Source organism: Salvelinus fontinalis, chromosome 41 (genome assembly GCF_029448725.1).
Source record: "Salvelinus fontinalis isolate EN_2023a chromosome 41, ASM2944872v1, whole genome shotgun sequence".
Lineage (NCBI taxonomy): Eukaryota > Metazoa > Chordata > Actinopteri > Salmoniformes > Salmonidae > Salvelinus > Salvelinus fontinalis.
Window position 1 is genome coordinate 14,053,476 of NC_074705.1, and position 15,137 is coordinate 14,068,612.

Consider the following 15,137-nt stretch of genomic DNA (forward strand, 5'->3'; position numbering starts at 1 on the left):
GGGCGACGGTCCGATGTCAGAAGGATTTAGATAATAACTACAGAACGAAGCCAACCTCAGCGTGAGCGTTGGTTGCGAATGGTATGAACTTTGAACTCTTATTATCACTACAGAAGTGATACCTCCCTGCCGTTGAGTTAGCAGCGGCCTCTGTAAATGTGGGCTAGGAAAGGACGGACGACGACGTATCCAGTCTAACACACAACGACTATACTACAACGTATCCAGTTTACCACCAGAGACATTCTTCCGAGGACAGGAAGATCTCTGTTGGCCAACATCTACAACCAACCTACCGAAGCGCAGCTCAGAGTAAATATTTATTGCATTTTCCTTTTCCAAATGGGCGGTAATTTAGAATGCATAAGATACTGTATTTACAATAGCATGGCTTCTCCCTTTGTTCCTCAGTCTTCCCGCTCTTTCACTCAAACCCAACCCCCTTTCCTTTGTGTAACCAGCCGTCATGTCGGCTCTGTCCACCAGGGACGTTTTCTGTATGACATAATTTGCATTCTGTGTATATGTAATTCTGTGTGATTAGTTAGGTATTTAGTAAATAAATAATTAAACCCAATTTTGTATTGCTGATTCAACTTGTTAGCCAGGGTTCGTGAAGATAACCAAGAATTTACAACTTTCAGATGAGACTGAAAAAGGTGACGATTAATAATTGACTGCTATTGATGTAAAATATTACTAGGTCTTTAATAGTTTATTCGGAAGATAACAGTTCTTTAAACACTCTTCCGTGGTGCCCCGACTTTCTAGTTAATTACATTTACATGATTAGCTCAATCAGGTACTATTAACCCTTTCATGCGTGAGTTCCAAATATTTCTAACGGTCGCCCCAGCGTGAGTTTTTTTATGCACGTGATGTTAGAACGTTCTCTCCATTCCAGAATGTGATTGTTATGTAACAGTACATTTAACCTGCGCTGCCCTCAAACCAAAGCACGCAGCCTGTTTTATTTGTCAATTTAAAATTATTTTCTAACAAGTTTTTTATTTTCTAATAACAGTTTGAAATGATGTGTGTTTCGCCTTATTCATTCACATAAAAGTAGTCATTTTTACTTTTGCGGACCAATTAATTTTTGGGACATTTCTGACCCGGACAAAATTCCCCAAACACTTCTCAATTGTTTGTGCAGGACATTTACTCATCTGCCGTCCTGCATACACGTGTTCATATTTTCCACCTGTCGCCTGCATCGAAATCAAAGTTGTTTTCGTTACCAATAATACCTTTGGTAATGTGTGCGTTTCTATCAAAGTGCCTTAATACGTTATAATAGTTTCTGCATGTCGTGTTATGTCGTTTCTACTGTAACGTCATGTTTTTATGTACATTCCTTATAACCGCGGACAAGCGATGTAACGTTACTCATTTCATAACATTTATGGTGTTATACTCAATGCTTAGGTATCTAGCTACATTCTCCTATTAGCTCTGGAAAACAATGCTAATTTCGTCAGGGAAGTATTAGCATGTGTTGTATTTCGAAGCTACCCTGGCCTTATGACTCCCAAGTGGCACAGCGTCTCAGCGCTAGAAGCGTCACTACAGAGACCCATCTTCAAATCAAGACTGCGTTTCTATCAAAGTAAGTGCCTAATTACGTTATAATAGTTTCTGTGTCGTGTTATACCGTTTCTACCGTAGCTCACTGTGTATGGAGCATAATATATTTGTGTATATTCCGTATAACCGCGGACACGCTAGGTAACGTTACTCATGTTACTCACCTTTTATGGTGTTATATTCAATCGTGCTTATGTAGCTAGTTACATTATTCTATTAGCTTTGTAAAACAATGCTAAATGCGTCAGAAGTATTGGCATGTTGTATTTTGACGCTACCCTGGAGAAATATCTTATACCACTTGGTCGTTTTCTGAGTACATTCCACAAAGCTGTTTATCATGTCAGCCTTATCCACTGCCCCCATTTTGAGGTAATAGTCAAGCACGCAGTCTGGTTTGATGTTTCTCTGTCTGGTTTGTTTCTCTCTCCCGTCAGGTGGTCCACCTTCCCTGTGGCCAACATGGTTGCTGTATGGACAGTGGAGAGGACTTGGACGTCTCGTTTGTCATGCCACTTTACTGCCAGCTGTTAACATTTCTTATTTTGTATAACGGGTCATTTAGGATGGTAGTAGCGTTGATGAAATGCAGTCATAGCAGCAGAACTAGAAAGCAGTCTTTACTGTCACCAGGAATGTGTACATTTCACAAATTGTGGTTGTCCCCCACTCCTGGCTCTCTCTTCTCCTGTAGCTCCAAGGCATAGTGATTGGTCTCTACTATGTCTCCCACCAGCTCCTCTGTCAGAAACAACTTGAAGCACTCTGCCTCAGTTGGAAATGGCAAGGGGCGTTGCACTCCAGACTGGGACTCATCAACACAATCAGCAGGGCCAGGAGGGGTGAAATGGCTGGCAGCCTTCCAGCTACCACAGAACTCCTGTACTTCATCCACTGTCAGTCTGCCACCATCACCACCAGCATCTTCAAAGGGACCTGGGACTTCGTCAGTGGACAAGGGAAATTCAGATTCAGGGTTCTCAGTGGCTACAAGGTTGGGGGGCAGCTCCTCACTCAGTCAGAATCTGATTCCTGACTTTCATACTCTGACTCATTGTCAGAATTTTTAAAAAATCTCCATAATTTCCACATTTGTTTGTTGTCTCCTTTTGAAAGATTGCTAATGCTTCAGCTTAGCTCACTAGCTACATACATAAACAACAACACTGAATGGTTTACAGTGAGAGGGTACGTGGTTGACTGCCGGCACGCGCCACTTGTATCAATAAATCACTATCAGAAAATGTTTCGTGTGGCAATTATTTGTGTATTTACCGTTTTATTCACATGTTTTCAAATCTAGGTGACAAATCATGCATTCCGATTCTTGCACAGATTGTAATGGGCACATATGTGTGTAAAATACTTTTTTGAAGGTTATACTGATTATGATGAGCTAAGCTAATTCCAGCTGTGTAGCCATGTTTGTTGACATACAATGCATTCTGGGTTCACGTAATCGTCTGTTTGACCAAAGATGTTATAACAAAATGAGGTGAGTAAGAGTTCATAAATTCTTTGAGTACTTCCGGAAATGAATGGTGGGATGTGAACGATGGTAGATGACACACCCCTTCAACATGCATACTGTAACGACCCTGCTGTTTCATTACAATACTATAAACAGACCAAACTCATCTCGTCTTCTCTTCGGTTTCTGTGAGGAAAAATGCATGGCTGCGCGCTGAAACTAATCATCGGATTACTTTCGATTTCTATAAAGTTTTACCTAATTATTTCGATCAATGGTGAGAACACCCGTGATGTGATTAATTATACATAGTAATTGCTATTAGCTAATTCATATTGTAGTTTATGTCAGCCTAGAGTTAGAAAATATAACTGCTTGTTGGGTCAATCTTTCCTCAGTTAGCGCTAGGACTATTGTAGCCTACATTTTCCCGGTTAGGATGATTGTGTTATGCTATACTGTATATACTTCTGTGAATGTCTGAACATTGAATCCAAAAAATAAACTGCTCACATTCTGGACATAACTTTGTAAGGACTTTTTGTGTAAATAATTTCTGAAAAAAGTGTGGCCAACTCAAACCCTGATTGTTGCGTCATTCGAAACTGGCCGTTCTAAACGAGCGTTCTAAATGGGTGTTCTAATCACACAGGGTGTGATCGTACGCTTCAGGGACCACTGTAGAACGATCACACCCTGTGTGATGGTACGTGTGAAAGGGTTAATTACAGAGAAAGGATTTTATAGAATAGCATGTCATATCACTTACACGACACACACATACACAATCCACATCTCAATCGTTTCAAGGCTTAGAAATCCTTCTTTAACCTGTCTCCTCCCCTTCATCTACACTGATTGAAGTGGATTTAAAGGGACATCAATAAGGGATCATAGCTTTCACCTGGTTACACTGAATGTACAAAACAATATGAATATTATCCTCTTTTCATGATATAGACTGACCAGGTGAATCCAGGTGAAAGCTATGATCCCTTATTGATGTCACTTGTTAAATCCACTTCAATCAGTGTGGATGGGGGAGTAAATAAGGATTTTTAAGCCTTGAGATAATTGACACATGGATTGTGAATGTGTGCCATTCAGAGGGAGAATAGGCTAGATAAAATATTTAAGTGGCTTTGAACGGGGTATGGTAGTAGGTGTCCGGCGCACCGGTTTGAGTATGTCAAGAACTGCAACGCTGCTGGGTTTTTCAAGTTCAACAGTTCTTGTGTGTATCAAGAATGGTCCACCACCCAAAGAACATCCAGCCAACTTTACACAACTGGAAGAAGTATTGGAGTCAACACGGGCCAGCATCCCTGTGGAACACCTTCGACACCATGTAGAGTCCATGCCTCGATGAATTGAGGCTGTTCTGAGGGCAAAAGAGGGTGCAACTCAACATCAGCAAGGTGTTCCTAATGTTTTGTTCACTCAGTGTACAGTAGACCTACCAGGGACTTGCTCCCCCCCTGACGCAGCCTGACTGGAATGCATGCTGCCTGGAAGCGTTTGAGGGCTTTTGTTCCCATTCTGCTGTGTGTTTATTTTAGAGTGTGAGAGAACAGGGATCCTGTCGCCCGGCAACGTAAAGCACCACGGTGTCACCTGACGAGGGAGCGGGAGATGTAACAAAGGTGTACCCAGGTTAAAGGGACAAAATGGAGACATAGAACACTTAAACAGGGAAGAGAAGTATACTGAACAAAATTATGAACGTAACATGCAACAATTGAAACAATTTGACTGAGTTACAGTTCAGAAATGAATTAGGCCCTAATCTATAGATTTCACATGACTGGGCAGGGGCCCACCACCGTGGGAAAATGGCTCACCCACTGGGTAGCCAGGCCCAGCCAATCAGAATGAGTCTTTCCCCACAAAAGGGCTTTATTACAGACAGAAATACTCCTCAGTATTTACACCTTATGGAACAGCGGGACAGTGAAGAGACACACACACAGGCACAGACACACATACACATGATAAGACACACACTCTACACACATGTACACAGGGATTTTGTATTGTAGATATGTGGTAGTAGAGTAGTGGACTGAGGGCACACACTTAATGTGTTGTGAAAAGTGTTAGGAAATGTAATGTCATGTAATGCTTTTTATTGTATATAACTGCCTTAATGTTGCTGGACCCCAGGAAGAATAGCTGCTGCCCTGGCAACAGCTAATGGGGGATCCTCAATAAATACAAATACAAATAGTATGGTAAACGAACATCTAACAGTGGTATAGAAAAAATCATGCTACTCTCTGTAACGTTTGGAATAGCAAAAATCGATTCAACCATCTCAATAAAAGTAGGATGTTTCACATAGCATCAGTCCAAAGGCCTTTAAAAGGGAGATAAGCCTACTTGGTGATGGCCATCTGTGCTTATGTCCTGTCCCTATGGCCTGGCCTTCCAACCAAAATCAGGATAATAACTGGAAGGACGATCAGATCGTCTTGATCCAGCAGTCCATGCACTTTCTCTGGCTCAGTCCAGGCTTTCTCTGGCCCAGCCCATGCACTTTCTCTGGCCCAGTCCATCTCCTTTGTTCTGCTACTTGATGGTTTGAAGTGTCAAACAAGTTCCAAACAAGTTCAAATAACCAATACAGTGGAAACATCTACACATTTGGAATGAAAACTAGCCCATCATTCTGTTCTGAGGTCATCTTAACAAAGCACACAGAGATCATAAACATGGTCTTGCCCTGCTCTGCTTCTCATTCATATTAGTCTCCATCTGCTGGTCTTCATGCTGGTCTTTAAACACCACCAGCATCAGACCCAGCAGCACCCGGCCGTATATAGTGCTGGGACGCACAGAGCAGAGGACGATAGAGAGAGAGACAGGAATGGAAGAGGAGGAGAGTAGAAAGAAAACAAAGGACGAAGCACAGGTCTTTGTTTATATGCCTTGTCAGAGAGAGTGATGGGGGGGAGGGGGAGAGAGAGAGAGAGAGAGAGAGAGAGAGAGATAGGGGGGAGGGAGAGAGAGAGAGAGAGAGAGATAGGGGGGAGAGAGAGAGAGAGATAGGGGGGAGGGAGAGAGAGAGAGATAGGGGGAGGGAGAGAGAGAGATAGGGGGAGGGAGAGAGAGAGAGAGAGATGGGGGGGAGGGGGAGAGAGAGAGCGATAGGGGGGAGGGAGAGAGAGAGAGAAAGAGAGAGAGAGATAGGGGGTTGGAAGACGAGGAGGAGAGTTGAAAGAAAGGAAGGGGAAAGGGAGGTAGCACTTTGCTCTTTGTTTACATTTACACTGTATCTCTGCAAAGTGTTGAGGAAGCCCAGAGAGACTGCTCTGCTTGGGTCTCTGCTTGGGTCTGTTGCACTGTGAACACAGTGTTCAGTCTGGTAGATCTACAGTTGAAGTCGGAAGTTTACATACACCTTAGCCAAATGCATTTAAACTCAGTTTTTCACAATTCCTGACATTTAATCCTAGTAAAAATTCCTTGTCTTCGGTCAGTTAGGATCACCACTTTATTTTAAGAAGGTGAAATGTCAGAATAATAGTAGAGAGAATTGTTTATTTCAGCTTTTATTTCTTTCATCACGTTCCCAGCAGGTCAGAAGTTTACATACACTCAATTAGTATTCGGTAGCATTGCCTTTAAATTGTTTAACTTGGGTCAAACGTTTCTGGTAGCCTTCCACAAGCTTCCCACAATAAGTTGGATGAATTTTGGCCCATTTCTCCTGATGTAACGGAGTCAGGTTTGTAGGCGTCCTTGCTCACACACGCTTTTTCAGTTCCGCCCACAAATTTTGTATAGGATTGAGGTCTGGGCTTTGTGATGGACACTCAAATACCTTGACTTTGTTGTCCTTAAGCCATTTTGCCGCAACTTTGGAAGTATGCTTGGGGTCATTGTCCATTTGGAAGACCCATTTGCGATCAAGCTTTAACTTCCTGACTGATGTGTTGAGATGTTGCTTCAATAAATCCACATCATTTTCCTACCTCATGATGCCATCTATTTTGTGAAGTGCACCAGTCCCTCCTGCAGCAAAGCACCCCCACAACATGATGCTGCCACCCCGTGCTTCACGGTTGGGATGGTATTCTTCGGCTTGCAAGCATCCCCCTTTTTCCTCAAAACATAACGATGGTCATTATGGCAAAACAGTTCTATTTTTGTTTCATCAGACCAGATAACATTTCTCCAAAAAGTACGATCTTTGTCCCCATGTGCAGTTGCAAACCGTAGTCTGGCTTTTTTATGGCGGTTTTGGAGCAGTGGCTTCTTCCTTGCTGAGTGGCCTTTCAGGTTATGTCGATATAGGACTCGTTTTACTGTGGATATAGATACTTTTGTACCTGTTTCCTCCAGCATCTTCACAAGGTCCTTTGCTGTTGTTCTAGGATTGATTTGCACTTTTCGCACCAAAGTACGTTCATCTCTAGGAGACAAACGGACTAGCCAAAACTATAGTTTGTTAACAAGAAATGTGTGGAGTGGTTGAAAAACGAGTTTTAATGACTCCAACCTAAGTGTATGTAAACTTCCGACTTCAACTGTAGCTATAGCTCTGACACCACCAGGCCTGGGTAGGGGAGGAGCCATCACTGCACACCTCACTCACTCATTGGGCCCAACAGTGATGGCCTCTGGGGTAGGTTTTTGTGTCTATGTGATACTACTGGTGAATGAATGAATGACAAATTAATTAATTATATTTAATTTTCGTGTCAAATCGCCAATTGGCAACCCATCTCTTATGGGATTAATTGACAAATAAACAAACATTACAATAATTCACTGTGATAATTCAGTGATAATTCTATAGTGGTATAGTACCACTCCGCTCTCTAGGTAGATAGTGGCTTATCACACTCAGCCCCTAGGAACAATGTGACCCTCAAGGGCTAAACCCAAAGCGTCTTACATAAGTAGGATTGTATGTCTTCTGACTTCACCAATACATACAATTCTCAATAAAAGTCATTCGAGTCTGGGGTAATCTGAGAGGATGAGGTCTCCTGAGAAATGTATTTTTTCCTCTCATCCCATCATGGCATCCATAGTCCATACGATGTCCTTAGAAAGTTAAAGCCCCCTTCCGTCAGCCAGTGAGAGCTGTGACAGATGTTTACGATGATATCATCATTAATGGCACCCTTTTGTTTAGGCCACGCTTTGCTTAGGAACGATGATGGCTCTCTTGCTCTTTTCTTGGAGGAGAGAGGGCAGGCCAGGCACATACCTCTCTCCCCTTTGGGATTCTTTTCCTTTTTAAGGCAGGTTGGCCTAACCTCCCCCACTGAGAAGAACACACTGCCTAACCATGTGTGGATGATGCAGCATTTAAACCCATCTTTAAATTGTTCTGTCATGAAGTCAGTGAAGCCAGGTCTTCCCTGCGGAAGCACTTCAAATGATGTATGGTGTACTAATATGATGTATTGTGTACTACATGCTGTCAATGAATGACTATGCTTTCGTATTTAGCTATCCAGTAAACCTTTAATATAATGTTCTGAAGAACATGAGTCATTGGAGCATGTCTGAGTCAACCAATCAGCTCCATCAAACTACAACAGACAGAGCAACAATACAACAAATGATACTCTACAAACCCATTTAGAAATGAAGGAGCAAAAGAGTGGCATTGATATCATCCTAGCTTTGCTTTGAGTGTTGTAGTATAGAACCCTTCCTAACCCACGGGTAAGGGTTGAACCGGGGTGTGGACATGAAGCTAGGGTTAGGGTTGTAGTTGAGGCTAAGGTTAGGGTTGAACCGGGGTGTGGACATGAAGCTAGGGTTAGGGTTGTAGTTGAGGCTAAGGTTAGGGTTGAACCGGGGTGTGGACATGAAGCTAGGGTTAGGGTTGTAGTTGAGGCTAAGGTTAGGGTTGAACCGGGGTGTGGACATGAAGCTAGGGTTAGGGTTGTAGTTGAGGCTAAGGTTAGGGTTGAACCAGGGTGTGGACATGAAGCTAGGGTTAGGGTTGTAGTTGAGGCTAAGGTTAGGGTTGAACCGGGGTGTGGACATGAAGCTGTCCAATTGCTGAGCTGAGGTCTAGCTGGCCATTGTGAGCTCAGTCATGCTGCTGTGACGGTCATGGTGGACACAGCCTCCCAGAACCCTCTCCTCTCACTCTGGAACACAATCTGAACCAAATACCAGACCCCACACCAGGACCCGTGACAGCCCATTCTGGAGAGGGAGGAAGGGGGGGATGAGAGACGGAGAGATAGAGACACAGACAGAGAAGGGAAGAGAGGGGTAGAGACGGAAAGAGGGGAGGGTATATAGAGGATTTGAGGGAGGGGATATGAGGGGGTAGGTACTACAAATAGCCAGAGTGAGTCCTGTGTGTCCCTCAGTCAGCCTCCCTGCTCCAGTCCACTCCAGCAGCCATCCCAGACCCTTCTCCTGTTCCAACCCAGACCCCTTTCCTGCTCCAGCCCAGAACATTCTCCTGCTTCAGCCCAGACCCTTCTGCACTCCACCATGAGCTCCTACCGCTCTTCTGCTCAGTCGGCCCAGTCTGGCTCCTCCTCCTACCGCCGCACCTTTGGCGCAGGGTACAGCCCTGCCATGTCCCATTCCCTCTACAGCAGCCGGGGCTCAGGCGGGGGGCTCGGACATGGTGGCTCCGGCCACATCTCCTCCCGGGTCTACGAAGTCACCAAGACTTCCGCCTCGCCCTCTTACTCCGGCTACCGCACCTCGTCTCACTTCGGCGGACCTGTGATGTCATCGACCGCACACGGTTCGCGGTCCTATGCAGGGATGGGGGAGACGCTGGACTTCAGCCTGGCCGACGCGCTGAACCAGGAGTTCCTCCACACGCGCACCAACGAGAAGGTCGAGCTGCAGCACCTGAACGACCGCTTCGCCAGCTACATCGAGAAAGTTCGCTTCCTGGAGCAGCAGAACGCTACATTGGTGGTGGAGATTGAGAGGCTGCGGGGGCGTGAACCCACACGCATCGCCGACCTGTACGAAGAGGAGATGAGGGACCTGCGTCGCCAGGTGGAGGCCTTGACCAATCAGAGGAGCCGCGTCGAGGTGGAGAGGGACAACCTGGGCGAAGACTTGGACAAACTCAAACTCAGGTAGGAAAGAGGGGGCGGAGGGAGAAAGAGAAGCGAGGAGCAGGGTGAGGGGGGAGAGGAAGAGAAGGAGGTAGGAGGAGAAGGAGGAAGAGTAGGGTAGAAATATGGTAACTAGAAGTTACTGTAAAACTGCTGATGTAAATAGGACTTTATAAATACATTTGATTGATTGATTAATTGCTCAGTAAGACTGCAGGGGTGTAGTTTCTGATTGGTGGATAAGTGGATGAAGGAGAGGATCATGGGTAAGATTAGAGAGAGGTGAACTCTAGAAGTGAAGATCCTAGTATAATGTAAGCGTGACATTTCCGCCACCAAAACCAGCACTGATATCACGGCTGGTTCATGCATACAGTCCCCTGGGATTTCAGTCAGCGCCTCTCAATTAGCTGTTGGGGGTTAGCTGGCTTGTTTGTTGTGGTCACAGCAAGTATTTTTAAACTTGGTCCCATCACTCACTACAAGTGGACTGATTGTGAGGTGCTGTTGAAAAAGTTGTGTATTTGGATTCTTACTGTAAGTAAAATAGGAAGTGTTTCTGCTTCAGGTTTTTCAAGCGTGTGATAGTCTTACGGCCGTTTGCGTAGCTGCGAGATCAGCATGCCTCCTCTGCCGTTGAAGTGTCGGCCTAGATGACATATTAAATACGCAGTGTACGTGTGGCTTGAGTGACAGCACAGAATCTTCCATGATTCTCATTCAACCCGTGAAATAGGAGAGAAGCACTAGTGATTAATAAAGACTGGCGAAGAAAGAAAGATGCACACAAGTGCAGAGTGGGATAGTCTTGTTCCAACTCCAGTGGACCTTAATTAAGTCAACAAGATCCATCCTCCACCCCTGAAGGACTAGACCCAGCCTCCTTCTGAAGGACTAGACCCAGCCTCCTTCTCACATTAGGGTATGGTCTAAGCCTCTAGCCCTTACAGAGGCAGGTCCTTACCGTCACTTACTGGCGCCACGGTCCGACTCTATAAAAGGCCAGGAATGAAAACATCTGTATTCAGACAGATATAAGCCAGATCTCTCTATCTGTCAGTATGGCCTCCTGACGTCTAGAGCTGGTATTCAAAATGAGGACCTGGGATTGGATTAAGACCACATTTGCACATTAGATCCACACAGCAGTCTTAACGTCCCTTTCAAACAATTCCTGGGTGACAAATCACTTGTTATTAGACAGGTGACTTGCCTAGTTAAAGAAAGGTTCAATCAAAATGTTTGATAAAAGGTGCGGACATGTAAAAGACACAATTGTGATCGGGTCTCACTCCATCTCTTTGGTCAACTGTGTATCCAGACTGCAGGAAGAGATCCTTCAGAGGGAGGACGCAGAGAACAACCTGGCTGCTTTCAGAGCTGTGAGTTGAACACTATTAATCAACACAGATTATGAATATGATAACATTATCATGTCTCACTACTAGTATTTTCCCTGCTTTTAATCTGAATGTAGGCTGGATAGTCGTTTGAATTGCCACACAGCTGGCCCCCGACGTCAGTCAGTTCAACGTCAAGTTTTCTTTTGAGTTGTCAGCTAATGTGAATTTAACTTTAAATCAACAACAACAACAAAATCACCATACCATTGGATTTAGGTTAAAAGTTGGGTGAAAAAAAGACGAAATGCCCCTTAGTTTTCCACGTTGATTCAACGTCATCACACTGCATTTTGGGGGTTGAAATGACGTGGGAAAAATGTTGATTCAATCAGTTTTTGTCCAGTCAGATGTCTGTTGAATGAATCTAATCTAACGTCTGTCTGTTTTAGGATGTTGATGCTGCCACTCTGGCCCGTCTAGACTTGGAGAGACGCATCGAGACGCTACAGGAGGAGATCGCCTTCCTCAAGAAGATTCACGAGGAGGTACGTTACTCATGTATTTTAATGTGCTATGTGTTGCTACAGTTGGTCTGTCTGTCTGTCTGGCTATCTGTCACTGTATCTAGTCATTGGTCATTCCATCTGTCTGTCTCTCTGTGGTAGGAATGAACGAAGACACACACACACAGACACACAAACACTATTTGTGTGTGTGTGTGTATGCTTCATAACAGACAATGGAGAAGAGAAAGCTGTAGAAACCTTAACCTATTGACCTCTCCCACTCTCTCTCATTCTCCAACTATCTCTCCTCCTCCTCCTTCTCCTCCTCTGCTTTCTTCCACTTTAAACCTATTGACCCTCCCCCCACCTCACCTCACCCCTCCCTCCCTCTCCCCACCTCCCCACCTCACTTGCAGGAGATCCGTGAGATGCAGTCCCAGATGCAGGAGACCCAGGTGCAGATCCAGATGGACATGTCCAAGCCGGACCTGACAGCTGCCCTCAGGGACATCAGGGCTCAGTACGAGGGCATCGCCGCCAAGAACATCTCAGAGGCAGAGGAGTGGTACAAGTCTAAGGTGATGGGGGGGAGAGAGAGGGGGGAGATAGATAGAGAACGAGAGACGGAGAGAGAGCGGGGAGAGAGAGAGATAGAGAACAAGAGTGAGAGAAAGAGAGAGAGAGGGATATAGAACGAGAGAGAAAGAGAGAGAGAGAGGGAGAGATATAGAACGAGAAAGAAAGAGATCAGATCAGTCAAATTCTTCAATTTACTAGAAAATGTCTCTGGCACTCTGGGGGGTGCAGTTATTGATGTCAGACAAAGTGATGTTCTTCCTGTTGACCTCTGACCCCTGCTGACCTATAGGTGACAGACCTGAACCAGGCGGTGAACAAGAACAATGAGGCTCTGAAGGAGGCCAAGATGGAGACCATGGAGTTCAGACACCAGCTCCAGTCCTACACCTGTGAGATTGACTCACTTAAAGGCACCGTAAGTATCTGTCTGAATACTATTCTCCTCTTCTAATGACGCCCTTTATTCCTCCCCATATCCTTCTGTACTGTCATAATTCATACTACTACGCTTTCATTCCTCTCCTTCTCATTTTCTTCATTTTTTCCCCTTCCCTGGTCTGCAAGTTCACTTCCAAGAAACATGTCAATCTCTTTCTCTAATTTCTCTCCACCTCCCTCACGCCCTCTCTTCTCCCCCCTAACCCCCCTCTCCCTCCCTGCAGAACGAGTCTCTGATGAGGCAGATGAGAGAGATGGAGGAGCGCCACGGGCGGGAGGCAGGCGGGTTCCAGGACACCATCTCCCGTCTGGAGGCTGAGATCGCCAACATGAAGGATGAGATGGCCAGGCACCTGAGAGAGTACCAGGACCTGCTCAATGTCAAGATGGCCCTGGACGTAGAGATAGCAACCTACAGGAAACTGCTGGAGGGAGAGGAGAGCAGGTATGAGGAGGGAGAAGAGGAGAGGAGAGAGAGAAAGGAGGAGGAGGAGAGCAGGTTAAATGGGGGAGGAGGAGTGTGGGTAGGTGACAAAGAAGCAGGAGGAGGGAGGCAGGAGATAGAGAAGCAGGGGAAGGAGAGAGGAAGGGATAGAGGAGGGCATGGGAGATGGAGAGAGAGGAGGGCAGGAGAGATAGAGGAGGACAGGAGAGAGGGGGAAGAAAGAGAAGACAACAGCAGGGGGCTGAAAGAATAGAGTGAGGAGAAAGGAGGAGAGGGTTGAGGACAGAGAGGTGATGAATTATCTTGTATGACGATGGTATTTGGTATCACTGCTAAAAACTAACATCCCCCTTTTCTCGCCGTCTGTAGGATTTCCCTGCCCATACAGAACTATTCCACCATGACTTTCCGTGGTAAGAACAACACACACGCGCCCATGCACACACACGCTCTATTTTGTCAAACGCTGCTGCAAAATATGATGAGTTACAGCATCGTGCCATAAGAGGGCACAATTGATACAAGTAGCTACATCTTTTGCAGTGCGGTTTACCTCGCCGTAAATCAAAAGTGACAGGGTTGAACTTCAAATGATTCTCACTTGACCCCTCACTGCTGACGCATAAACAGAACGATTCATTGATAGATTTTAAGGGGTGACGCGAAATTAAGAAGGTGAACAGAGATGTTCAAAAAAGGTGAGAGATGAGATGTAAAAGAAGAGTATTAATTCCACGGTTGTCTGTCTGGACAGAAACGAGCCCAGAGCATCATCACCGCGTTGCTGAGTCACACTCAAAGAAAAGTGTCCTTATCAAGACCATTGAGACCCGTGACGGAGAGGTAACACACACACACACAAGCACACACACCCTGACATAAAGATACCCCTCTGTTTGTAGAGTGAACCAGAGATAGCTCACAAACACACCCACAGACTTGTTTTTGCACTGACTTGTATTTGAGAGAATATCTCAAATTCCTCTCCCCTCGCTGACAACAATATAATCCACCGAAGGTTTTCCTTCCACCTGAGTCAAGTTCTCACAAGCCATACTTACCTACCAACACACATTGCAACTTTACTTCACACCTGTATCGTTCCCAATAGTATAATAGGCTTGTTATTTCACTTCTAATACACACCAACACTGCTTTCTCCTCCTCACGTTACAGTAAATGTCTCATTTGTCTCCCCCTATAGGTGGTCTCTGAGTCAACACAGCACCAGCAGGATATCATGTAACAGACAGCAGCAGAGAAGATGAAGACTGAGGGAAGACAACGACTAAATAAAAACAAAAAGGACTTTAACAACTCACCCTGGTGACTCTTAGTTGTTCTTATTTCAAAGACTTTAAGTCTTTAAAGACACAAAGGTCATTCACTCAAGTGAAATAGTCAAAAGGCTGGGTGACTTCAAGTACGAGCCGACCTGTTTGTCATTTCCTACTACAGCTATGTGCACCGTTTGCCTTTATTTATTACTATATATGATACTGTACGTTCTATCACAAGGCTGACGTTAGTATGAGGAGGGTTCTCAATGGACAGAGAGACAGAGGAGAGGGGTGAGAAGGGAGAGATGTGTTAGGGAAAAGGAGAGGGGGGGGGGTGAAACAGGTGAGAAGGGGAGACAAAATGAAAGATGGAAAGGGGGAACATGGAATGAGAGTGAGGCTGACAATCGCTTATGCTGTTCTGAATGGT

General features: G+C 45.1%; 1 protein-coding gene and 1 long non-coding RNA gene across 2 annotated transcripts; both read left to right on the forward strand.

The window, feature by feature from the left end:
- Nucleotides 1–820: 820 nt before the first annotated feature.
- LOC129840505 (uncharacterized) lies at nt 821–2,831 on the forward strand. The gene is made up of 2 exons (XR_008757208.1): nt 821–1,609; nt 2,025–2,831. It is a non-coding gene; the product is annotated as an uncharacterized LOC129840505 (long non-coding RNA).
- Nucleotides 2,832–9,374: 6,543 nt separating this feature from the next.
- On the forward strand, nt 9,375–14,748 carry LOC129840719 (desmin-like). Its single transcript, XM_055908835.1, has 9 exons — nt 9,375–10,137; nt 11,438–11,498; nt 11,909–12,004; nt 12,382–12,543; nt 12,834–12,959; nt 13,207–13,427; nt 13,797–13,840; nt 14,182–14,270; nt 14,632–14,748. The coding sequence occupies exons 1-9, from the start codon at nt 9,530–9,532 to the stop codon at nt 14,671–14,673; spliced, it is 1,449 nt and encodes a 482-aa protein (XP_055764810.1). The 5' UTR covers nt 9,375–9,529; the 3' UTR covers nt 14,674–14,748.
- The last annotated feature ends 389 nt before the right edge of the window (nt 14,749–15,137 follow it).

Coding starts and splice junctions, on each gene's coding strand:
- LOC129840719 (XM_055908835.1), top strand. CDS start 9,530: ATGAGCTCCTACCGCTCTTCTGCTCAGTCGGCCCAGTCTGGCTCCTCC. Junction 13,428..13,796: donor CTGGAGGGAGAGGAGAGCAG/GTATGAGGAGGG, acceptor CGCCGTCTGTAG/GATTTCCCTGCCCATACAGA. Junction 14,271..14,631: donor TTGAGACCCGTGACGGAGAG/GTAACACACACA, acceptor CTCCCCCTATAG/GTGGTCTCTGAGTCAACACA.